The 27,702-nt window shown below is 40.5% G+C and overlaps 1 protein-coding gene across 1 annotated transcript in view; it reads left to right on the forward strand.

Moving 5' to 3' along the window:
• Positions 1–27,702, forward strand: part of SLC9A9 (solute carrier family 9 member A9) — a 558,573-nt gene that overhangs the window by 31,503 nt on the left and 499,368 nt on the right. Inside the window, exons 3-4 of the mRNA XM_081234688.1 lie at positions 7,566–7,643; positions 9,613–9,689. Coding sequence (XP_081090814.1) covers positions 7,566–7,643; positions 9,613–9,689 — 155 coding nt within the window. The remainder of the gene's footprint in view (positions 1–7,565; positions 7,644–9,612; positions 9,690–27,702) is intronic.

Below are 27,702 nucleotides of genomic sequence, written 5' to 3' on the forward strand. Positions count from 1 at the left end.
GTACAAAAAAGGCAGGTTGGCATCTTGAAGACATTATTCAATATCACTTCTTTTGCCCATCTGATTTTTAACTTGATAGTATTTATTAACAAAGACTTTTTGTTGTTGCAGTATAGTTGCCCATCTGATTTTATAGTTAGTTGAGACATAGATACAGGAATGAGAAAGACAGAGAGCAAAAGCTAGGTAAAATAATGAGTCTCAGTCTGTAAGCTGGCTTGCTCATCTTTCACCCCAGAATTAGAAGGACTGACCCACCCAGCCATGGACCCAGCTGGACAGCATGAGCCTTCCCTAGGTCTGGGAGGAGCCAGGGACATCCACTTTGAGCAAGCAGACCGGTTCCAACACTGAGAGAGAGGGAGCTGAGATGCACACACTCAGTTCCTTTACTCCAGCTTACCAATTAGACTAGTCACTCTCTGTTTCCTAGGGAGAGTGAGTGAAAGGTGGGACCAGGGCCAGGAGTGTTAAATCCTGTACAGCGCTCCCCACCTGGTGTGCTGATGGGTTACAGGTGTGCCAGAGATATCAATCTCTTCATCCTCAGGCTGAGGATGGTCAGAGTCCTAGTCTCATCTTTTCATCCCTGAGTAGTCTCATCAGGACCCTAATTTCCCCACAGTTTACCCCATTGACCCAATATACTCATTTTCTGTGTGTGTGTCATGATGGCAAAAATGCTGGGATGCCCTACTCTAAGCAGCAGTCTTCTCTGTATCCATAGGTATGAAGCCAGGGCAAAGAAAGTCATCCCTCACTAAGTACACACAGAAAATCCTTCTCCTAACCCCCATACTTCCTGCCACCAAGTTCTCCTCCCTGGCCTCCCCAGAAGCAACTGATTATATATATATATATATATATATATATATATATATATATATATATATATATATATATATAACTTATATATATAATATACAGTAGACAATAGTATATATATGCATATATACACACACACATATTTATAATATGCAGGTAAATATTCTACACGTCCTCCTTTTCCATACAAATCATGGAATAGGCCAAATGCTTTAACAAACTACCCCCAAATCTCTATGACTTAACACAATAAAGGTTTATTTCTTGCTTGTGTTCCAATCCATTGTGGCCTTTGGGCCATGAGGGGACCACTGTAGTCTTCTCCAGGGGCCATTAATCATTCCCATCTTCCTTTAGTCTAGTGGTTCTGCCAGTCCCTAGTATTTGAGACCTCTGCCAGATGTTCTACAGGAGCTAACAAAGGCAGAAAGACAGAGAACATGGAAGATTTAGGGGATTTTTAGAGACCAGGGTTGGAAATTATTTATATTACTTCTATCCATATTCAACTGGCCAGACCTTTGTCATATGGCCCCATGTGACTACAAGGAAATGTGGTCTAAGTGTCTGGCCAGGACAAAAAGAAAATGGGGTGTGGTGAGGCCATAGCAGTGTTTGTTACACATGCCAGACAGACTGTTCTACACCTTGCTCTTTTAGCTTGACAGCAAATTTTAGAAAGCAACCATATCAGTTCATAGACAGTTTCCTCAGCCTTTCTAACAGTTGCATAGTATTCAATTTTACAGATTATAGCTGACCCTTGAACAACACAAGTTTGAACTGCGTGGGTCCACTTATATGCAGATTTTTTTCAATAACAAGTACTGCAGTACTAGATGATCTATAGTTGGTTGAATCCGCAGATGCAGAACCATGGATAAGCAGGAACTGCAGAAAGGGAAGAACCTCATATACAGAGGGCTAACTGTGAGTTATACCCAGTTTTCGACTGCATGGAGAGTCAGCACCGCTAACCCCTACCTTGGTCAAGGGTCAGCTGAATATTGTGATTTATTTAACCAGTCCATTTTTCAATCATCCTCAATGCTTTCTTTTCCCCCATTTATTCATCTGCAATGAATACTCTTGCCCTTATGTCATTCTACACATGTGCAAGCATATCTGCAGGATAAATTCTCAGATGAGGTGTTGCTGAATCAAATGGTATGGATATCTGGGCTTTCCTGGTGGTGCAGTGATTAAGAATCTACCTGCCAATGCAGGGGACACGGGTTCGAGCCCTGGTCTGGGAAGATCCCACGTGCCGCAGAGCAACTAAGCCCATGCTCCACAACTACAGAGCCTGCGCTCTAGAGCCTGCGAGCCACAGCTATTGAAGCCCATGCGCCGAGAGCCTACGCTCCACAACAAGAGAAGCCACTCCAATGAGAAGCCCGCACACCGCAATAAAGAGTATCCCCCACTCCCTGCAACTAGAGAAAAGCCCGCGTGCAGCAACAAAGACCCAACACAGCCAAAAATAAATAAATTTCAAAAACAAAACAAAACAAATGGTATGGATATTTGACATTTTGATAACTTTTGCTAAATTACTCCACTAAAAGGTTATACAAATTTGTACTCTCAATAGCCATTTTATATAATCCTGCTGTGCAAAATATCTCTATTTTCTTCCGTGTTTGAGTGAATATAGTTTCAGTTCATTTCCGCTGGGTTAGAGAGGTTAATAGTCTGGGCAGTATGCATAGCCAGGCCTTAACGTCCTCCCACATCACTCAGGAGGTCTACATTTTCTACTTCTGTTCCCAAGTGCACCATGTACCTCCAATCCTTAACCCATTGCTTCAACAGTTTCTTCCATTTCAATTCAAGTATAGTGAGCATTTCTTGAGAAACAATCAGTGTCAGGTACCAAGTAGAACACTTTACATCTCTTATTACATCTAATCCTCAAAAGCAAGTCTAGGAAGTAGGCATTTGCATGCCCATATTACAAATGATGAAACTGAGCCTCAGAGAGATTAAGTGGACTAAGCTCATCTAATTAGTAGGTGGTATATTTTCATCAGATATTCTGAATTTGTTCTCCATTCTCCCCCTCTGGTGCTTTTCATACCAAAACTTAGGGCAGAGGAAAGGAAACACACACCCTTGAGTTGTCTCTATGTATATCCCAAAGCTGTCTCCCCCGAGCAAGCCAAGGTTTCTTTGAATTCTCATATTTATATTAAAAATGCATATGGGTTTTGATTTTCACTTTTAAATATATCTGCATTTTAAAAGTATTTAAAATATTTCAAACTGCTTGCTATCAAGTGTAACTGAAACTCCAGGAAGCCGCCAGTTTCCCTTGTGGCTTGGTGAACCCTGGCCCACTGCTTCCAGGGCAGACAAAGGAGCATGGTTCTGTATGTTGGTGCCCCATGGAGAGGCTCCTACCCATCCTTCAAAACCCAGCTCATACGCTGCTTCAATATCAAGCCTCCCTGCAGGGTTAGCAAGCCCAGAGTGGTGTCTCTGTCCTAGAGAACCATGAACTACAACGTAACCCTGTGCCGTGTACTGAAACTACACAGCGTCTTTCTTTTGACTATAACCTTCATGGATTCAGCCCATCTATCATATATCTTCCAGAACTTTGCAACAGAGAAGAGGCTTGTTAGATTTCTAATGAACAAAGCGTTGAAGATAACTGAACACATTGTTGTGTTAACCACTTTTACTTTTCCAAAGGAATTGGGAATTGCCAAAATAATGAAAGCCTACTTCTGAGTCCCGGCTTCTCTTAAACACTCCTAAGTCTTGCTTTAAGTAGTTATGTTAGCCTGGTTCTCCCTTGGAAAGCACACATTTAGCTTGCCCATGCAGATACACCCAATTCCCAGCAATATCCCTGACACATTCATTGACACTGGGCATGCCATTCATTTCTTCTCCTGTCTCTGGAAAAAGGGGATAATTGCATTTGCTAGTTACCACTCAGGAATGCTGTCAGAGTTGATGAAACTATGTTTTTAAAAGGCCTCTTTGGGAGTAATATGCCACATAAATCACAGTCCCCTATTAAAGTGGTTCTTTTAGTGCTTATTTATTTAGTAGTTGCCTAGAACACTGATATTTTTTCCTAGATAGTTCATACTGAGCTGCTGGATGCCTTAATACTCAGGACCAAACAGAATTTTTTTTTTTTTTTTTTTTTTGTGGGTGTGTTGGGTCTTCGTTTCTGTGCGAGGGCTTTCTCTAGTTGTGGCAAGCGGGGGCCACTCTTCATCGCAGTGCTCGGGCCTCTCACTATCGCGGCCTCTCTTGTTGCGGAGCACAGGCTCCAGACGTGCAGTCTCAGTAGTTGTGGCTCACGTGCCTAGTTGCTCTGCGGCATGTGGGACCCTCCCAGACCAGGGCCCAAACCCATGTCCCCTGCATTGGCAGGCAGAATCTCAACCACTGCGCCACCAGGGGAGCCCCAAACAGAATTTTTGTATCTATAACCTTCTGATGAGAATTAAACTTGGTACCTTTGCTTTCTGCTTTTGGAAGTTTTCAAGTTGATTATCTCTATCAACATGTCCAGGCCATTCCTAGCCAAATACCGGTGCATAGTTGAGTTAATAGGTAAAACTACTGCATCCTTGTAGTAGTTGAACATATTGGTATTTTTCTGTCTCATATTATCTGGTATTTTAAGAATTGAATCTCAGTATTTAAAAATCTCACAGTTTTCATGAAGCATCCATAATTCTACCACCTGAGTCTCAGGTCGGTTGCTTCAAATTAGCCATTCCTTATATGGGACGATAAACCATCTAAGAATTGAATGGTCTGAATTTTTAAATTCTAGTAACTGTCTATAAATGTACAGTCCAACAGTTACTAGCCACAGAAAATAAAAATTTCAGTCCCTCAGTTCCAGTAGCTTTCAATTCAATTGCTCAATAGATCATGTGACCCATGGCTACTGTATTGGGCAGGACAGTAATAGAACATTTTCACTTCACAGAAAGTCCCACTGGACAGTGCTGGTGTATAAAATTTGTATCTTAAGACTAATGTATTTAACTGGAAGATTTTTAACTTTCTGCTCTTCCCTTTCACACCTGTCTTAGGTTTTTTCCCCCCTCATACTATAATGAAGAATTTTAATTGTTTGGGCCTTAAAAACAGTCTCACCTCCAAGGCCACGATTTGAACACAAAGTCTGAGGAAAATGACATGTGGAATCGCCATCTGGAGGTTGGTGCAGCAGCAGATCCAGCCATTTCTGAGAAATTGTCTGGGTTTGGAGTTACTCCCAGAACTCTGATTTAGCAGTTCCTAAGCTTATAGCAAGTCTGAAAGGAACGCAAATCTGTTTTGTATATACAAATAAATCCTCGTACGCTGCATGCCATTCTCAGCCTGCCAGTTTCATCTGGCTGCTCCAGAAAATATAATTCAATAACACATTAGTTAACCTGCATGCAGGGAATGGGGCATTCTGATTATTGAAATGTTCTGGTTGAGTGACTAACCTGATTTTTGCAGAAAAACTGCCGAGGCAAGGGATTTTCTGTCCAAGATGTTGTGCCACTGTAATTCTCTTTTCCAGATGATCACGGCTGCATTGCCTCTCTCCTCCAGAACTCAGAGATACACCTCTTTGCTAAAAACTTTCAAATATGCAATTGATACACTCTCAAAGAGGCCTCAAAAATAGATCAATAATGGTGTTTCAGATAATCTTAGAAAAAAGAGTAAACTTAGAAGGAAAAGTAATATCTTTGCCCAAATGTTACACAGTTGTAACACTCAAGAGTTCCTAACAACAGGGCAACTTCTTCAAATAGTATAACTTCAAAATATTAATTCAGATATTTCATTTTCTTTAGTAATAAATACTTAAAGGTGCTTACTAGATGTTAGGCAACGCTGCAAGGGCTTTGTAAGTATTAATTCATTTTAGTTTTATAACCGCCTTAAAATTAGGTACCAGATTATTGTATTCATTTTCAAGATGAAGAAACTGGCACAGAGAGTTCGGGATGGGCCAAGCTGATCTATCTGAATGCTTACTGGTACAAGCAGTTGTAGCATCAATGAGGGAATAACTAGGTTTATGAGAGGGTGCCCAGCTGAGTTACGTGGCTCCTACTTACCCCCCTTCCCCTTCCCAAATATTAGAAGAGTAGAGTTGAGGGGCCAGTATGCAGAAAAGCGAAGAGGGACTCTGGCAATGCTCAATTAGGCCCAAAGTAAAAAATGGGAGTTAAGAAAGGCTTTTCTTAATTTTTACTTAAGTAAATCTTACCTGTAATGTGTAAGGTTGTTAGGGATATATATTATTCATTCCATTTTAATAGATTTGTCTCTCAAAGGCAATTAATTTTTTTTCCAATTTAGCAAATATATATTGAGCAATGGGGTAGCACTGGGAGGGATGAAAGCAACACAGAATTGACTAAGACATCATCGTGATCCTTGATGGCTTCCCAATTTAACTGGGAAAACAGTCAAACAGAAACCAATAATCGTGTAAAATATGTTATGAAACACATATGCTGCAAGGGAGGGTACAAAGTGCTGAAAGAACATAGAAGAAAGAATGGTCAGTTTTGACTCGGGAAATCAAAGCATGTTTCAGAGAGGAGTAGCTTTTGAGATCCAGCTTCAGAGATGAGTAAGAATTCAGGCAAAAAGGGGGAGGAAATTAGAAAGTATAGTTGTGAAACCCATACATCTCAAAGATTTTGACGAGTGCTGTAATGGTAAGAAGGCTTAGTGGTGAAATAATGAATGGCAGTGTGTGTGTGTGTGTGTGTGTGTGTGTGAGAGAGAGAGAGAGAGAGAGAGAGAGAGAGAGAGAGGGAAAGTGTGGAAGAAGAGAATGAGCCTAAGGAAGGTTTTAAAGATTAAATGAGTTAACATTTTCAGACTACCCAGCAAATAGCAGATATTGGATTCAAGAATTTCTACATCTCATTTCATTGTATTTCACACCAAGGAATTTTTTGCCAAGTTTATTTTAACATTTAAGTAAAAGCCAATAAACAAATACTAGAAAAATCCAGTTTCACTTTCAAATGTGTTTTTCCAGAGTCCAGAAAATATTTTGAACTTCAGAGTGGGATAAAGTGGGAAAAGTAAGACTAAATTTCTAAAAATGTTTTATTTGGGAAAACCTTAGATAAATACTTGTCAGAGCTAAAATGTTGGAACACTACCAATCCCCTCAACCAGAAAAAAATAAAATAGAATAAAAACATTGAAAATATGAGGAATGAATAACTAATCAAAGGAAAAGGAAAAGGAAAAGGTTTTCTTTGCCTAGAGAGGTTTCATTGAGGTTTTTTTGATGTTCTTATTAGCTACAGAATAAAGTTTTACATTTAAAATATTACTTTAGGGCTCCTCTGGTGGCGCTGTGGTTGAGAGTCTGCCTGCCAGTGCAGGGGACACGGGTTCGTGCCCCGGTCCGGGAAGATCCCACATGCCGTGGAGCGGCTGGGCCCGTGAGCCATGGCCACTGAGCCTGCGCGTCCGGAGCCTGTGCTCCACAACGGGAGAGGCCACAACAGTGAGAGGCCCGCATACCACACACACAAAAAAACAATTACTTTATAGTTGTATTCAATTATGAATTTCTAAGTTTGCATTTTCTCTTATTTTCATCTTTGCTAATTTAATATCATGTTAATATGCCCCAGACAACCTTAGCAAGGGTGACTATAACAATTTTTTAAACTTATTTTTAGTAGCCCAAAGGAGCATCTTCTTAACTATACTTTTGTCTTTTCTGGCAGATGACATTTGATCCAGAAATCTTCTTCAATGTTTTACTGCCACCAATTATATTTCATGCCGGATATAGCCTAAAGAAGGTAAATATACAGTGATTTTTTTTCTTCTTTTATCATTAAGTAGAGAATTTTGCCAGCACTAATGAAAAAAATTATTTTATTTGATGGGTTTACCTATTAGGTAAGAATATCATTATCTTAGATCATATGTGATACAGATTCAAATCTGACATGCTTAGAATTCTTCTAAATCGTGCTATGTCCAATATACTGACCAATAGCCACGTGCCATTGAAATGTGACTAGTCTGAATGGTGTGCTTTTTCTTTTTTGTTTGTTTTTTTTACTTTTATTTATTTATTTATTTTTTAATATTTGGGGCTTTTTAATCAGTTGTTTTTCTACAGTTATCATAGTTTATTTTATTTTATTTTATTTATTTATTTTTGGCTGCGTTGGGTCTTCATTGCTGTGTGTGGGCTTTCTCTAGTTGTGCCGAGCAGGGGCTACTCTTCATTGAGGTGCGCAGGCCTCTCATTGCGGTGGCCTCTCTTGTTGTGGAGCACGGGCTCTAGGCAAGCGGGCTTCAGTAGTTGTGGCGCTTGGACTCAGTAGTTGTGGCGCCCGGGCTTAGTTGCTCCATGTCATGTGGAATCTTCCCAGACCAGGGTTCAAACCCATGTCCCCTGCATTGGCAAGCTGATTCTTAACCTCTGCACCACCAGGGAAGCCCCTGAAGATGTGTTTTAAGTGTACAATATGCACTGGATTTTACAGACTCAGTATCAAAAATAATGTAAATTATTTCAATAATGTTTTATATTGATTTCATATAGAAATGATAATGTTTGAATATACTGGGTTAAATAAAACATTTTATTATCAACATTCATTTTACTTTTTAAAATCTTATTTTAATGTGGCTACTAGAAAAATTTTAAATGACATATATGGTTTACATTATATTTCTACTGGGCAATATTATTCTAGATGATTATAACCAAAGAGTTTGCTGTTAATTACATTGGGTTTACCCATCACCCATTGGGTGAAAACTTAAGGTTGCTTTGCTAATACTCAGCTGTTGATGCTCATAGAGACAAAGTCCGGTTTTGCAGTTCCTATGCACTTGCAAAACGTTACTTAGGTGCAGCCTGAATGCTCACATTTCCTAAATTAGTAATTCACATAAAAGTTTAGGTGCTAGCATCCCCAGTGCTGCAGAGTGAGGTTCTGGCCTGAATGAGTTTTGAGATGCAGAGGTAGTGCAGTTGCTTTTCCGCTGCCCACCACCCACTCCAGAGATTCCTAGGGCTCTCCTCCTTTGGCCTGTGGGCTCCAGCAGCCTTTGCTTTTTCAGCACAAACCTGATTTTCTTGTGTACTCCAGGCTCCCTCTGTCTGTCAGTTCTGGCTACTCAGGTGCGACTTACAGAACTGGAAGCGAGTTTTCCTGAGCAAGCATTTGAAAAGATTTAGAAAGCTAGACTTATTCCAGTCATCCTTCCTCATCCCCAGCCCCAAGAATAGGCATCATTTTGTGTGATTCATTAGAATAAACTGTTGTAGGTGATTAAGGTTTTGTTTCATCCCATTCAGAAGAACTGTAAATCAGAGATCCAATAAAAGTCAAATGACAACTTAAATCTTTTAGAATAGTATATTTAAAGTGCTGAAGGGGTTTCAGTGACAACAAAACTTCTGAAAAACTCTGTCTTCCTTTAATCATCCCAGAATCCTTCATGGCCATTGCTCCAGTCCCTTCCCTCTCTCTCAGGTCCAGCCAGTTCTGGCAGTAGTTTCTCTCATCTCTACCCTGTCACATTCCAGGTGTATTTTTTCCCCTATTTTTTGGAAACCTCTATCCTTTTCTGTGTAAATCAGTTAAACCTTATTTGTACAATAAGGCCAGGAACTGATGCTCCAAAAACAAAATTTGCCTAAACAGTGAGGGAAGGGTGGGGCAATTTATTGCATTTATTTTTATTTTCTGTTAACACTAAGAAGAAAAATGCTGATGTACTATATAAAATGTATCTTTTTCTCCCCAGAGACACTTTTTTCAGAACTTAGGATCTATTTTAACATATGCCTTCTTGGGAACTGCCATCTCCTGTATCGTCATAGGGTAAGTGACATTCGGAGCACAAGTTCCAGAAGGCTGTAGGGCCGGTGCTCTGGAAATGTGGGAGGAATCTCACACTTCCTGGACTCACACTGACTAGGTGGATTGTCTATTTTTTTCAGTATATCACCTCTTTACACATTTTTCTGACTCAATTCCAAGGCTTGCATGTCTTCTGACAAACAGAAGTCTTCAAATCAAAGCAAACTAGAATTAGACTGTTGGATTTTCTCTGTGAGTTTTGAACTTCTGACTTAGAGAATGTGGATAATTTGGTTTGAGTTATGTGAAGCACGTTCCCTTTTTTGGCTTAAATAATGCAGATACGCACATCGCATTCGTTTTCCTTCTTGGCAGAACCTTACCTGTAATTGATAGGAGTAAAATAGTAACTATACGTTAAGGGTTTTCTTTCTAAGGGAAAGTTTACAAGAGAGCAGTCTGAGACAGACATCTCTAAATATCAGCAGAGTTGTTTAATGCTGGGACACACTGTAGGACGCAGACTTGTTTTTTTCTCATTATATTTTATTGGTTATGCTGCTAAGCCCCAAGTCTAACTATACAGACTCTGGCTTGCAGCTCATCATAAAGCAAAATGTGGTACAAAATGGTGAAGCCAATCCAATTCACTTATAATCCTATCCAATACGTTAAATCTCCACTGCAGAAAACATGTACAGCTGCTGTGACTACAATGGTGTGGATGTCTTAAATTGTCGATACAGCCAGTTCTACCCTGGAATTTTACTGCATACAGCTGTTATATCCCTAACACAAGAAACTGAGGCTAAAAACACACATTATTCACTCATCCAGCCTTTTCCTTATGAAATGTTTAGTGTGTGTCACTGGGAGGCTAAGGAGCTATCATTACTTGGACCTGAAAGTAGGGGGCAGGGTGGGGGGATTATTTTGAATTCTCTGTTAAATTTTTATTGATTCAAGCCTAGAACAACTCAGGCTACATTATATGAAAATGTCCAGCATCGTTAAGGTGGTGAGGAAGCTGAAGATTTTAGCACCTGAAGGTGGAGGCTTGCAGAAATGTAGACTGGGGAGCCTTATAAAATCTGGACAACTAAGAGATCTTTCAGCTGTTTGTGATTGAGAGTCACAGTGGATTTGATCTTTCTCAAAGCTTGTTCAAGGTGGGGCTTCTCTGTTCTGTGGGTGTGCCATAGCTAAATATCCAAATTTCAAAGCTGGCAAGGGCTTCAGAGATCTGTGTAATTAAAACCCCTCCTTCTGAAGATGAGGAATGTAACATCTTGAAAGACTAATTAATTGTTTCAGTCTCACCATCTATGAGAAGTAGGACCTTGGTCAGGACAAAATTCAGAACTTCTGCTCTTGATCCAGTAGGTCTTTCCATCACCCCTCTCTTCATTTAGCAATTTATCTTGAATTTCTATACATACCTAATATTATCCCTATACATTGACACAAGACTCCGAGATGTGTGGACTCTACAAATGATTATCAGTTTATAGCAAGATTGATCTTTAGCCGTTCTATAATATGGAAACCTGAGATTTACAATAGATGCAAATTCTAAACTTGTGGACAATTCTGTCAAATTATGGCATAATCAGTTTCATTATTACTCTGTTTCCTTTGCATAACTGATTTTAAGTATACATAAGTATATGCATTTATATAATACGCTTTACTATTATTAAAAATCTATACATCTATTTTTAACGCGGAATAATGTATAGTGTGTGTGTGTGTGTATGCTTGCACTTGTGCATCGTATATAACTGACTTGTTCTTAAAAATTTCAATTCAAGAGATCTAGTGATATGTATTTACTGGAGCTGAGAAACTCTTCTAATTGATTTTTAAGGCTGTGATCAATAATTTATAATGAAAAGTGATTTGAATAAAAAGTACAGCCCTGGCAAAACTTTTAGAACCATGTTCCTTGTTTGAACAACAAAAACTTGTAGGGTGCCTTCCTAATGTGGGTCATTAGGTTAAAGTGCAGAAGGGTTAGATAGTTTAAAGATTTTAGGATCTTATCCAGCAAGGTAAGGGAAACCATTGAAGAGCTTTAGCTTGAGCGTGACAAGGTCAGATTTATACTTTAGGAAGGACATTCTGGTGGCCATGTGAAGTGGGAAAAAGGCAGCAAGGGGACTATTTTAGAGGCAATTTCCAGGCTAGGTTGGAAGTGATGAGGGCCTAGTCTTAGGCAGTGGCCGTAAAGGTGGATATGGAGCTATCAACTTGTTGAAATCTTGAGAGAATGAAGTCATCCGGGGCAAGTATGTGGAGTGAGAAAGGAAGGTACTTATGCAACAGCACTATTTGAAGAAAGGAAGAGGTGCCCATGAAGGACTAAGTACTGGGCCCAAGAAACAGGAAGCAAACCAGCAGGCAATGTATCTGGAAGTTAAAGTAAAATGTAGATGGAAGGTGGACAGTGTCTAACACAGGAGAGGTCAAGTGGGATAGGCGTAGGTCCATTGGATTCAACCCCTAGGAAATGATGGGCGACTCCACACTTATGCTATGGGCAGAAATAGAGGAAGAGTATTGGTAGGTTCAGTTGTTTGGGGTAGTGTACAATGAGAAACCATCATTTATTTTTATGCTGTTCTCCAGATACAATCAGAAATTTTGAAAGAAAGGCACACACTTAAATTCAGACCGAACACTTTCATAATTTGGTGACTCCTGTTGTAAGTCACTCAAACTTACACTTAAGTCTTAGAAAATGACCAGTTATATTTTCTGATAACTTAATGGTGGTAAGAACAACGCAACAAACATTTATTCAGTGCTTAATATGTACCGTGCCCTTTTTAAAAGTACTTTACATGGATTATTTCATTTAATCCTCCAAATAATCCTATTAAGTAGATAATGTTATTAGCCTCACTTAACAGTTGAGACAGCTGAGGTTCAGAGAGAATAACACAGTGTAAGTAACAGGGCTGGTGTTAGTAACCAAAGCGTTTGACTCCAGAGTCAAATTCTTAATGCCAGAAAATGTGCTTTACTTCTATGTATTGGTATCACTAAAAAACAGCATTCAGAATATTAAACTAAAGAAAACATTGTGTACATCAGTCAATATTTACTCACATGCCCCTTGTTTCTTCATTTATCCCCTTAAAAGTTCTCACAGACATGAGAGATTTTTATTATGGAACCCTATCTAAAAGAAATCCACATGTTTAAGGGGAAGAAGGGGGAGGCCTGAGTTTATGCAGTTCTGTTTATACTCGCATAAAATGGGCAAGAGGAGGGATTCAGGACAGTCAGGTAGATTGGACTCTGAGAATAATTTTATAAAGGAGGCAGATTCTGGGTAGTCATTTAGTGAAGAGGGATGAGGTAGTTGGAGTTTCCATACTCTCAAGTGCATTAGTCCTGGTGGGTATGGGGAATATTGTGCAAGTTTCCAAGTTAGAGAGTAAGTTTCACTGAGCAATGTAAGAGACTGTGGGAACTAAAATACTGGAGCATCAGCTGACAGATGGCCATGAAGCCCAGGATCAGAAATATATTATATTTTTATTTTTATTAAAAAATTTATTTTATTTTATTTATTTATTTTTGGCTGCGCTGGGTCTTCATTGCTGCATGCGGGCTTTCTCCAGTTGCAGCGAGCGGGGGCTACTCTTTGTTGTGGTGCACGGGCTTCTCATTGTGGTAGCTTCTCTTGTTGCAGAGCCATGGGCTCTAGGCACACGGACTTCAGTAGTTGTGGCACGTGGGCTCAGTAGTTGTGGCTCGTGGGCTCTAGAGCACAGGCTCAGTAGTTGTGGCTCACGGGCTTAGTTGCTCCGCGGCATGTGGGATCTTCCTGGACCAGGGCTCAAACCCATGTCCCCTGCATTTGCAGAGGGATTCTTAACCACTGCACCACCAGGGAAGCCCCAGGATCAGAAATTTATGAGAATGTGAAGGTCACAAAGAGTGATCTTGGAATATGAATGAAAACTCAGCTAGTGGGTCATGGTCTTCTGTAGGTAAACACTGTAATCAAACTACAGGTTGGTTTTAGAGCTGGATTCAGAGGCTTTAGTAATTTAGATCATTGGGTCCATTTAAATGAAAGAGTTCTTAACCTTTATTAACTTCATTTTGTTTCAAAAATTAGATGTAAATCATCTTTCATATTACATGGGAAATTTTAACAGTATCCTCCTGGCAATAAAGTCAAAGAAACCTTTAACCATTTTTTTATAGGATGGATTGTTCTTAAAGAATCAAACCATCTTTTCTAGTTTTCTCTCCCATTTTATCACTTAAGAAATATTTTAAATGCATATCTGTTTTTAAATAAAACCCATATGTTTGAATTATTTTGCTATTCATCTCCTTCATCTTTGGGGACTATTCCTTTATCTTTGACTCCATGTTTCCACTCTATGGCCACACAGATGTGTCATCACAATGACAACCTACCTAATGCTTCCTGTCAGCACATACATTTTTGTTCTAAGAACTCATTAGTACCCATGAAGTGCTTCTTCTTCAAGAGCAATGAAAATGATACCCTTTTATCTTCTCTGTTAATGAGGAATTAAAACAAATGCCACAGTTTCAAAAATATTTGGAAAAAAGGGACATGGAAGATTTCCCTGGTGATGCAGTGGTTAAGAATCCACCTGCCAATGCAGGGGACACGGGTTCAAGTTCTGGTCTGGGAAGATCCCACATGCTGCAGAACAACTAAGCCCACGAGCCACAACTACTGAGCCTCCACTCTAGAGCCCGGGAGCCACAACTACTGAGCCCGTGGCATGCCACAACTACTGAAGCCCGCGCACCTAGAACCCATGCTTACAACAAGAGAAGCCACCGCAATGAGAAGCCTGCGCACCACAACGAAGAGTAGCCCCCACTCTCCGCAACTAGAGAAAGCCCGTGCGCAGCAACGAAGACGCAACACAGGCAAAAATAAATAAATAAATAATAAGAAAGAAAGAAAGGGGACGTAGATCTAAATGATGAAGAATGGGGTGTTAATGTTAAAACTAGCTCACTTTTTAAATCGCATCCCATGTGCCACACACTGACCTATGCTTCTATCTCATTTTATTCTCATAATGCCCCTATGAGACAGGTACTATTATTATCCTTATTTCACATACAAGGATGCTGAGGTTGAGACTTGCTCAAGGTTACACAGGAAGTAAATGGTATTAAATGGCATAGCCAGTCTGACTTTAGAACAGACACACTTAGAATCTCCTTGTCCTCCTCCTCCTCCTAAGATGATGCATTACATTTCCTGTAGTGTTTTGCAATTAATAACTATATATGCCATACAAACCAAGTCCTCAATAATTTCAGATTCTTGTATTTATCATTATGGCTAGCAATTATGAAAAATCTGTATGTTTAAGAATGAGCTGTGAATATAATTGCAAAGTAGAAATGGAACCTGTCTTTTCTTACTGGAGGTAGTTGGAGGGATGGTATGAATCCATTTTACTTGCCTAGAATTGCTGGACTCTGCGTAACTCACTCTGGAAAACTTGGATTCAGAAATGTGAGGTTGTTTATATTATTCCTATCAACATTCCTCAGGAATGTTGATTTTCCTGCTGGGCTCCTTAATATACCACAGAAGCATGCCTGACACTGCCCTCTGTGTCATCATGCCTGCTGAGCTGGGGACCCATAGGTCTAAGTGCCTATGGCGCTGGTTCTGGAATCGCTGTTGCTCTGTCCTTAAATGGGATACTGTATGCTGATGTTCAGTAGTCTCCAAAGGCTGACTCCTAAACCTGGAAGAAGGAACAAGTGTCTAGGACCAAAACCTGAAGAGGTTTAGTTCATAGATGGAGGCCGAGTGATACCTCAGTGCCTTAAGCTCTAACACTGGGAAGAGAATGACTTAGAGCAGTTCTTAATTCCTAATCCAGTTCTTAATCCAGGAAACACAGACCCTTAAATGGTTCATAAAAGGACTTCAGGGTGGGGCATTCAACCCCCTTAAATCGTCCATGAATTTTTCATGGGAGAGAGTCTGCATAGATTTCACTGATTCATCAGCTTTGCTAAGAGATTGAAGTTGACAAAGAACAAGTATGTTTTTCAAGAGCCGAAGCAAAGAGAGTGTTGAGAAAGGAAGGATTTCACATATCTCCATATTTAATTAGAACTGAAGAATTCTCGAGACTGCATTCAGTGTGGCCATAAAGTCTGTAAATATGCATGCTATTATCTTATCATGTACTATAATGTAATAACAATAAACTAGCTATTACGTATTTGTCCATGGTCCCAGACTTGGTGGCCATTCTGTATCCATGCCTAAGAGTGGAAGTGCCAGGTGGTACGGTCTGAAAAATACTACTCATTTTTACAAAATAATGCAAAATCATTTCCAAAGCACCTGTACCAATTTTTCCTCTTAAATTTTGGCAACCTAATAGGTGTGAAGTGAAATTATACTGTGGTCTTTATTTGTATTTCTCTGATTGTTAATGAAGTTGATTATATTTTCATATGATACCTCACCAAACTTTTTTTTTTTAATTTATTTATTTATGGCTGCGTTGGCTCTTCGTTTCTGTGCGAGGGCTTTCTGTAGTTGCGGCAAGTGGGGGCCACTCCTCATCGCGGTGCGCGGGCCTCTCACTATCGCGGCCTCTCTCGTTGCGGAGCACAGGCTCCAGATGCACAGGCTCAGTAATTGTGGCTCACGGGGCTAGTTGCTCCGCGGCATGTGGGATCTTCCCAGACCAGGGCTCGAACCCGTGTCCCCTGCATTGGCAGGCAGATTCTCAACCAGTGCGCCACCAGGGAAACCCCCTCACCAAACTTTTTGTCCATTTTTCTAATGAGTTGTTTTACCATATTTTCATTAATTTGCCTGATTTCTTTGTATGTTCTGCATGGTAGTCTGTATTCAGTTACATATGCCACAAATATTTTCTCCCAGTTTGTGTCTTATGCTTTTACTTTTCCATGATGTCTCTTAATGAACAGAATTTCTTAAATTTAATGTAGTTAAATTTATAAATTTTTCTTTTATGGTTAACGTTTTTGTGTTTTATTTAAAAAATCCTTCCCTACCCCAGAATCAGAAAGACATTTTCTTCTAAAGTGTTTTAAAGTTTTGCCTTTTGCAGTAAGTCCATTTTCCGGAATCGATTTTTGTGTATAGTATGAAGTAGACATCCAATTAAAATTTTCTTTCTCAAAGGGACAGCCAGTTATTCTAACATCATTTATTGTCTAGTCCCACTTTTCCCCAGTATCTACAGTTCCTCCTGTACTATGTGTTGTGGTTTCTGTTTCTAGACCATTAATTCTATCTTATTGGTCTCTAATCTATCCCTGCACAAATACCACATGGTCCTAATTATGATGGCTTCATAATAAGTCTTTATATCTTAAAAAGAAACTCTTCTTCATGAGTACCTTTTCTATTATTATTTCTTTACTCTTGAATATAAATTTATTCCAATGTATATATTTATGAGTATATAATTTTAACATTTATAAATACATTCTTATATACTTTGTAGATATTTGTGTAACTTATAACTCTATTTCTGAGTGTTTTCCTAAGGACCCCCTTGTACATGTGCACCATGCATAAAAGTATTTGTAGCAATTTTATATAGTAATATATATATATTATCATATATAGTTATATATATGATAATATATATATATAATATGATAGCAAAAACTTGTAAACAACTCATTTCATTAAAAGGAGAAAAGAGAAATAAATGTATTTAATATTATACAGCAGTGAAAAACAATGAAATAAAATTGCTAATGACAATAGAGGTGAATCTTGGAAACATAAGGTAAGATCAATAAATCAAGTCCCGTAAGACCTTTTTTATAATGTTCATAAATGACCAAGATTAAACAATGTTGCATAAGCATACATGCATATAGGTGAGGATGCATATATGCATATGTGTAGTAAATAAGGGAATTAAGAACACAAAATTCAGCCAAGTGGTAATTTCTGGGAAACAGGGAAAAGAATGTAATGGAAAGAAACACGTAGAAGAAATAAGTTATTGGTAATATTCTGGCTTATGGGTTGGAGTGGGTTTCCAGGTATTCAATATACTACTATAATTTATAACTTGCATATATCTTCTGTATATTCTCTTGCATGTGTCAATTGTATTAAAAAGAAAATAAAAGGGAAAACAAGTTGATGGAGCTATTTAATAGATTTATAAATATAAGCAGCTTGGTTATGTTGCTTACTTCCATTTCTGGGAAACTCAGACTCTTCTATTGTTTCTCTTTGTGTGTGTTTTAATAAGAGCAACTCTGGTTGGCAGGCAGTAGCAGAGATGCAAAGGTGCCAAGAGTGTATTTGCTAGTATCCCCTGGTTAATTCTTATCAACCACAAAGCCCTCTGTTTTTCCTCTCTCTTCCCTTATCTATCTTCACCTTCTCTCTTCTTTCTCCCCACTCTCTTTCCCTCCATCCCAACCGTGTTTTTCTCACTGTCCCCTGAGACTCTGTCTGGGCTGCTGCTCTCTGAGACTCCATTTTCAGTAGGCTGCAACACAGCAGAGCTCGGGAGGCTGTGTTGAGTCAGCCTAGAAGGCCCCATGCCTCCTCAGTGCATTCATTTACTCTCTAGATACGGAGCTGGCATGGTAATAGCTGTCACTGGTGTCAAAGAGAAAAATAAATGTGCTGCTGCCCTGACACAGCCAAATGAGAAAAAAATAATCTCTAATCTGTCAAGTACAGCCCGAGCTGCTTAGCAGTGTGGTTTCTCATATCCATATCACAGCAGGCACGGGCTGTATTTCTGGCAGCAAAGAGGAAAGTGAAGTTTATGAGGAAAAGAAACAAAAGGTAAGGAGGGAGGGACTGTGGAGAACATCAGAGATGTAGTTTGGAGGTAAAGGAGGTGAAGCCGTCAGAGCGCCATATGGATCTATGCATTAGTTACTACGTTACTCCTTCTATCACAACCTTGAAGATGTTGGGAATAAGAATGACAGCACAGAACAGAGAAAAGTAAACAAATTCTGAAAGATTCAAAAAGGAAAGCAAATAAAACCTAACTCCAAATTAGGAAGAGGAATGCTGAAAATCATGTAGAAGGAACAAAATACGTGAGATTTTCTACATGGAAAAAGAGAAATATATAATAATAAAACAGTATAAAAATAATTGAAACAATCTATTCTGAAAAAGCATTTGCCTGATAAGTCTTATGGTGAAATAATGTATTCTAAAGATTCTAACTATGGGATTCCTTTTAAATGAAATATTCAAGTCTTGGAATCACCTAGTTTATCTTCATTCTTCATTACCCTTGGGCACAAAGTCAAATATTTTTCTCAATTTGACCAAAATCTGATGGAGAAGCTTTAAATGTGGCTCTGCTTCTACATGCACACACACACACCACAGCCCTTGCAGATAAAAGGTAAAAAAAAATAAGGGAAATATATCAGTTATCTGTTGCTGTGCAACAAACCACTCCCCAAACTTAGTGGCTTAAAACAGCTATTTTATTAGTTCACAATTCTGTGGCTCAACAATTTAGGTTGGACTCAGATGAGCAGTTCTGTGGTTCTCATCTGAGGTCACTCATGTGACCACAGTCATCTGGGGCTTGACAGGGATTGGGTGGTCTAACATGGGCTCACTCAAATGTCTGGTGGCTGATTCTGATTATTAGCTGGTTGGTCTGGGGACTCAGTTCTGTTCCATGTAACCTCTTACCCCCCAGTAGGCTAGCCCTGGCCTTTCTCCATGGTGGTCTCAGGGCAGCATTCCAAGATGATGAGAACCGAAGTGCAAGACTCTTAAGGCTCAGTCCCAGAAGTCTTGCAATATCACTTTCCCTGCATTGTATTGGTCAAATTATCACAAGAGCAGCCAAGATTCAAGGCATGGGGAAATAGGCTCCAGCTCTTGATGCAGGTTGTGATAAAATCACATTACAAAGGGGTATGCATACAGGGATGGGAAAATTATTGTGGTCATCCTTGCAAATATTCTACCACAGGAAGGAACTATAAAATATCTTCAGAGACATCAAGGTAAGAGCTGGCATTAAAAAGTGGGACTCAAAACTTGGTGTGAAACCTATGGCTACGAAAGGAAAACATGATGGAGAATCAAGTTGACCTTAGAAAGGCTAACTCACCAGCCTTCTCTGTTAGACTTCCTGATGTTCTGAAAAGAGTAATAATGAATCTGTACCCTGAAGACTTAAGTGACTTTTAAAGAAGTATCTTATAACATTCTATGTTTGGATATAAAATTTTATGCGGCAAGGAGCCCGCGAGGGGGGTTGGCGCGCGCTAAACGGGAGAAGCACTGGTTTGAGAAAAGCATGGGTCGCAAGTACACATTGGGACCCTGCCATTAATGGAGGGGAAAAGCGGGGAGACGCCAGCAGATTCCATCCTGTAAGCTGGTAGGAAGCCTGAAGGCTTGATGGGATTCCAGTGTGATAGGAGGCAAGGACATGCTTCAGATACACCAGAAATTCATCTACACGTGGAACAACTCCTACAGAACACCTACTGAACGCTGACAGAAGACCTCAGACCCCCCAAAAGGCAAGAAGCTCCCCACATACCTGGGTAGGGCAAAAGAAAAAAAGAATAAACAGAGACAATAGGATAGGGACGGGACCTGCACCAGTGGGAGGGAGCCGTGAAGGGGGGAAGGTTTCTACACACTACAAGCCCCTTCGCGGGCGGAGACTGCAGGTGGCGGAGGGGGAAAGCTTCGGAGTAGCGGAGGAGAGCACAGCAACAGGGGTGCGGAGGGCAAAGCGGAGAGATTCTGGCACAGAGGACCGGTGCCCTCAGGCACACACCAGCCCGAGAGGCTTGTCTGCTCGGCCGCCGTGGCGGGCGGGGCTGGGAGCTGAGGCTCGGGTATCGGCTTTCAGTCGGAGCGCAGGGAGAGGACTGGGGCTGGCGGCAGGAAGAGAGCCTGAAGGAGTTAGTGCACCACGGCTAGCCCGGAGGGAGTCCGGGGAAAGGGTCTGGAGCTGCTGAAGAGGCAAGAGACTTTTTTCCCTTTTGTTTCCTGGTGCGCGAGGAGAGGGCATTAAGAGGGCTGCTTGGGGAAGCGCCGGTGACAGGCACGAGCCGCGGGTAAGGCACGGACCTCGGAGACGGGCGTGGGCCGCCGCCGCCGCCGCCGCCCGCCCGCCGCGGCCCGCCGCCGCCGCCGCCGCCGCGGCCCGCCGCCGCCGCCGCCGCCGCGGGGCCTGTGTGCGAGCGCGGGTCACTGTCCGCCCCGCCTTCCGGGGGGCCTGTGCACCCCGCCACTGCTGGGGTCCCCGAGACCCGGGGACGGCTTTCCCGGGAAAGCGCACGGAGCGCCACGGGCTGCTGCAACGTCACGCCGGCCTCTGCCGCCGCAGGCCCGCCCCACACTGCGCGCCCCTCCCTCCCCTCTGCCTGAGTGAGCCAGAGCCCCCGAATCAGCGGCTCCTTTAAACCCGTCCTGTCTGAGCGAAGAACGGACGCCCTCCGGCGACCTACGCGCAGAGGCGGGGCCAGGTCCAAGGCTGAGACCCGGGAGCTGTGAGAGCAGAGGCAGGGAAATCTCTCTGTGCAGCCTCGGAGGCAGCGGATTAAAGCTCCACGGTCCATTTGATGTGCCCTGCGTCTGTGGAGTGCATGAATGGACAGCGAATCATCCCAAATTGAGGAAGTGGACTTTGAGGACAAGATTTAAGACTTTCCCCCCTTTTCCTCTTTTTACAACGAATTATTCCAAATTAAGGAGGTGGACTTAGAGAGCAAGATTTCAGACTTCTCGCCCTTTTCCTCTTTTTACAACGAATTATCCCAAATTGAGGAGGTGGACTTGGAGAGCAAGATTTTTGATTTTTCCCCCTGCTCTCTTTTTGTGAATGTGTATGTGTAATCTTCTGTGTAAGATTCTCTCTGTATAGCTTTGCTTCCACCATATGTCTCAGGGTTCTATCGGTCCGTTTTTTTTTTTTTTTCAATAATTACTTTCTAATTTTAATAACGCTACTATATTTCATACTTTATTCTATTTTACTTTACCTGCTCTTTCTTTTTTTCCTACTCTCCCTTCCTCCCTCCCTCCCTCCGCTCCTCCTTTCCTTCTTTCTTTTTCTTTCCTCCCTCCCACCCTTCTTCTTTCCACTTTCTTTTTCTTTCCTTCCTCCCTCCCTCCTGTCTTTCTTCCTTTCCTTTCTCCCTCCCTCCCTCCTTTCTTTCCTTCTTTCTTTCCATCCTTCCTCCCTCCCTCCCTCCCTCCTTTCTTTCTTCCTTCCTTTCTTCCTTCCTTTCTTCCCTTCTTCCTTTCTTTCCCTCTCTCTTTCTTTCTTCTACTAATTCTTTCTTTCTACTTTTTCTCCCTGTTACTCTGAGCCGGGTGGATGAAAGGCTCTTGGTGCTGCAGCCAGGAGCCAGTGCTGTGCCTCTGAAGTGGGAGAGCCAACTTCAGGACACGGGTCCACAACAGACCTCCCAGCTCCACATAATATCAAGCAGCAAAAATCTCCCAGAGATCTCCATCCCAACACCAGCACCCAGCTTCAGTCAACGACCAGCAAGCTACAGTGCAGGTCACCCTATGCCAAGCAACTAGCAAGGCAGGAACACAACCCCACCCATTAGCAGAGAGGCTACCTAAAAACATAATAAGGCCATAGGCACCCCAAAACACACCACCAGACGTGGACCTGTCCACCAGAAAGACAAGATCGAGCCTCAACCACCAGAGCACAGGAATTAGTCCCCCCCACCAGGAAGCCTACACAACCTACTGAAACAACCTTAGCCACTGGGGTCAGACACCAAAAACAACGGGAACTACGAATCTGCAGCCGGCAAAAAGGAGACCCCAAACACAGTAACATAAGCAAAATGAGAAGGCAGAAAAACACACAGCAGGTGAAGGAGCAAGATAAACACCTACCAGACCTAACAAATGAAGAGGTAATAGGCAGTCTACCTGAAAAAGAATTCAGAATAATGATAGTAAAGCTGATCCAAGATTCTATTTCCATGATCCATAATCTTGGAAATAGAATAGACAACATGCAAGAAACAGTTAACAAGGACCTAGAAGAACTAAAGATGAATCAAGCATCGATTAAAAACACAATAAATGAAATGAAAAATACTCTAGATGGGATCAATAGCAGAATAACTGAGGCAGAAGAACGGATAAGTGAGGTGGAAGATAAAATAGTGGAAATAACTGATGCAGAGCAAAATAAAGAAAAAAGAATGAAAAGAACAGAGGAGAGTCTCAGAGATCTCTGGGACAACATTAAACGCACCAACATTCGAATTATAGGGGTTCCAGAAGAAGAAGAGAAAAAGAAAGGGACTGAGAAAATATTTGAAGAGATTATAGTTGAAAACTTCCCTAATTTGGGAAAGGAAATAGTTAATCAAGTCCAGGAGGCACAGAGAGTCCCATACAGAATAAATCCAAGGAGAAATACACCAAGACACATATTAATCAAACTGTCAAAAATTAAACACAAAGAAATCATATTAAAAGCAGCAAGGCAAAAACAACAAATAACACACAAGGGAATCCCCATAAGGTTAACAGCTGATCTCTCAGCAGAAACCCTACAAGCCAGAAGGGAGTGGCAGGACATAATTAAAGTGATGAAGGAGAGAAACCTGCAACCTAGATTACTCTACCCAGCAAGGATCTCATTCAGATTTGATGGAGAAATTAAAACGTTTACAGACAAGCAAAAGCTGAGAGAGTTCAGCAGCACCAAACCAGCTTTACAACAAATGCTAAAGGAACTTCTCTAGGCAAGAAACACAACAGAAGGCATATACCTACAATAACGAACCCAAAGCAATTAAGGAAATGGGAATAGGAACATACATATCAATAATTACCTTAAATGTAAATGGACTAAATGCTCCCACCAAAAGACACAGAGTGGCTGAATGGATACAAAAACAAGACCCATATATATGCTGTCTACAAGAGACCCACTTCAGACCTAGAGACACATACAGATTGAAAGTAAAGGGATGGAAAAAGATATTCCATGCAAATGGAAATCAAAAGAAAGCTGGAGTAGCAATTCTTATATCAGACAAAATAGACTTTAAAATAAAGACTATTAGAAGAGACAAGGAAGGACACTACATAACGATAAAGGGATCGATCCAAGAAGAAGATATAACAATTGTAAATATTTATGCACCCAACATAGGAGCACCTCAATACATAAGGCAAATACTAACAGCCATAAAAGGGGAAATCGACAGTAACACACTCATAGTAGGGGACTTTAACACCCCACTTTCACCAATGGACAGATCATCCAAAATGAAAATAAATAAGGAAACACAAGCTTTAAATGATACATTAAACGAGATGGACTTAGTTGATATTTATAGGACATTCCATCCAAAAACAACAGAATACACATTTTTCTCAAGTGCTCATGGAACATTCTCCAGGATAGATCATATCTTGGGTCACAAATCAAGCCTCGGTAATTTTAAGAAAATTGAAATTGTATCAAGTATCTTCTCCGACCACAATGCTATGAGACTAGACATCAATTACAGGAAAAGATGTGTAAAAAATACAAACACATGGAGGCTAAACAATACACTACTCAATAACGAAGTGATCACTGAAGAAATCAAAGAGGAAATTAAAAAATACCTAGAAACAAATGACAATGGAGACACGACGACCCAAAACCTATGGGACGCAGCAAAAGCAGTTCTAAGGGGGAAGTTTATAGCAATACAATCCCACCTTAAGAAACAGGAAGCATTTCGAGTAAACAACCTGACCCTGCACCTAAAGCAATTAGAGAAAGAAGAACAAAAATACCCCAAAGCTAGCAGAAGGAAAGAAATCATAAAGATCAGATCAGAAATAAATGAAAAAGAAATGAAGGAAACGATAGCAAAGATCAACCAAACTAAAAGCTGGTTCTTTGAGAAGATAAACAAAATTGACAAACCATTAGCCAGACTCATCAAGAAAAAAAGGGAGAAGACTCAAATCAATAGAATTAGAAATGAAAAAGGAGAAGTAACAACTGACACTGCAGAAATACAAAAGATTATGAGAGATTACTATAAGCAACTCTATTCCAATAAAATGGACAACCTGTAAGAAATGGACACATTCTTAGAAATGCACAACCTGCCAAGACTGACTCAGGAAGAAATAGAAAATATGAATAGACCAATCACAAGCACTGAAATTGAAACTGTGATTAAAAATCTTCCATCAAACAAAAGCCCAGGACCAGATGGCTTCACAGGTGAATTCTATCAAACATTTAGAGAAGAGCTAACACCTATCCTTCTCAAACTCTTCCAAAATATAGCAGAGGGAGGAACACTCCCAAACTCATTCTACGAGGCCGACATCACCTTGATACCAAAACCAGGCAAGGATGTCACAAAGAAAGAAAACTACAGGCCAATATCACTGATGAACATAGATGCAAAAATCCTCAACAAAATACTAGCAAACAGAATCCAACAGCACATTAAAAGGATCATACACCATGATCAAGTGGGGTTTATCCCAGGAATGCAAGGATTCTTCAATATACGCAAATCAATCAATGTAATACACCATATTAACAAGTTGAAGGAGAAAAACCATATGATCATCTCAATAGATGCAGAGAAAGCTTTCGACAAAATTCAACACCCATTTATGATAAAAACCCTGCAGAAAGTAGGTATAGAGGGATCTTTCCTCAACATAATAAAGGCCATATATGACAAACCCACAGCCAACATTGTCCTCAATGGTGAAAAACTGAAACCATTTCCACTAAGATCAGGAACAAGACAAGGCTGCCCACTCTCACCACTCTTATTCAACATAGTTTTGGAAGTTTTAGCCACAGCAATCAGAGAAGAAAAGGAAATAAAAGGAATCCAAATTGGAAAAGAAGAAGTAAAGCTGTCACTGTTTGCAGATGACATGATACTATACATAGAGAATCCTAAAGATGCTACCGAAAAACTACTAGAGCTAATCAATGAATTTGGTAAAGTAGCAGGATATAAAATTAATGTACAGAAATCTCTGGCATTCCTATACACTAATGATGAAAAATCTGAAAATGAAATCAAGAAAGCACTCCCATTTACCATCGCAACAAAAAGAATAAAATATCTAGGAATAAACCTACCTAAGGAGACAAAAGACCTGTATGCAGAAAACTATAAGACACTGATGAAAGAAATTAAAGATGATACAAATAGATGGAGAGATATACCATGCTCCTGGATTGGAAGAATCAATATTGTGAAAATGACTCTACTACCGAAAGCAATCTACAGATTCAATGCAATCCCTATCAAACTACCAATGGCATTTTTCACAGAACTAGAACAAAAAATTTCAAAATTTGTTTGGAAAAACAAAAGGCCCCGAATAGCTAAAGCAATCTTGAGAACGAAAAACGGAGCTGGAGGAATCAGGCTCCCTGACTTCAGACTATACTACAAAGCTACAGTAATTAAGACAGTCTGGTACTGGCATAAAAACAGAAAGATAGATCAGTGGATCAGGATAGAAAGCCCAGAGATAAACCCACGCACATATGGCCAACTTATCTTTGATAAAGGAGGCAGGAATGTACAGTGGAGAAAGGACAGCCTCTTCAATAAGTGGTGCTGGGAAAACTGGACAGGGACATGTAAAAGTTTGAGATTAGATCATTCCCTAGCACCATACACAAAAATAAGCTCAAAATGGATTAAAGACTTAAATGTAAGGCCAGAAACTATCAAACTCTTAGAGGAAAACATAGGTAGAACACTCTATGACATAAATCACAGCAAGATCCTTTTGGACCCACCTCCTAGAGAAATGGAAATAAAAACAAAGATAAACAAATGGGACCTAATGAAACTTCAAAGCTTTTGCACAGCAAAGGAAACCATAAAGAAGACCAAAAGACAACCCTCAGAATGGGAGAAAATATTTGCAAATGAAGCAACTGACAAAGGATTAATCTCCAAAATTTATAAACAGCTCATGCAGCTCAATAGCAAAAAAACAGACAACCCAATCCAAAAATGGGCAGAAGACTTAAATAGGCATTTCTCCAAAGAAGATATACAGACTGCCAACAAACACATGAAAGAATGCTCAACATCATTAATCATTAGAGAAATGCAAATCAAAACTACAATGAGATATCATCTCACACCAGTCAGAATGGCCATCATCAAGGAATCTAGAAACAATAAATGCTGGAGAGGGTGTGGAGAAAAGGGAACACTCTTGCACTGCTGGTGGGAATGTGAATTGGTACAGCCACTATGGAGAACGGTATGGAGGTTCCTTAAAAAACTACAAATAGAACTACCATATGACCCAGCAATCCCACTACTGGGCATATACCCTGAGAAAACCATAATTCAAAAAGAGACATGTACCAAAATGTTCATTGCAGCTCTATTCACAATAGCCCGGAGCTGGAAACAACCTAAGTGTCCATCATCGGATGAATGGATAAAGAAGATGTGGCACATATATACAATGGAATATTACTCAGCCATAAAAAGAAACGAAACTGAGCTATTTGTAATGAGGTGGATAGACCTAGAGTCTGTCATACAGAGTGAAGTTAGTCAGAAAGAGAAAGACAAATACCGTATGCTAACACATATATACGGAATTTAAAAAAAAATGTCATGAAGAACCTAGGGGCAAAACGAGAATAAAGACACAGACCTACTTGAGAATGGACTTGAGGATATGGGGAGGGGGAAGGGTAAGCTGTGACAAAGCGAAAGAGAGGCATGGACATATATACACTACCAAACGTAAGGTAGATAGATAGTGGGAAGCAGCCGCAGAGCACAGGGAGATCAGCTCGGTGCTTTGTGACCGCCTGGAGGGGTGGGATGGGGAGGGTGGGAGGGAGGGAGATGCATGAGGGAAGGGATGTGGGAACAGATGTATATGTATGACTGATTCACTTTGTTATAAAGCAGAAACTAATTAAAAAAAAAAAAAAGAAATCTAGAAACAATAAATGCTGGAGAGGGTGTGGAGAAAAGGGAA

This window comes from Mesoplodon bidens, assembly GCF_964165515.1.
Source record: "Mesoplodon bidens genome assembly, chromosome: 5".
NCBI classification, from domain to species: domain Eukaryota; kingdom Metazoa; phylum Chordata; class Mammalia; order Artiodactyla; family Ziphiidae; genus Mesoplodon; species Mesoplodon bidens.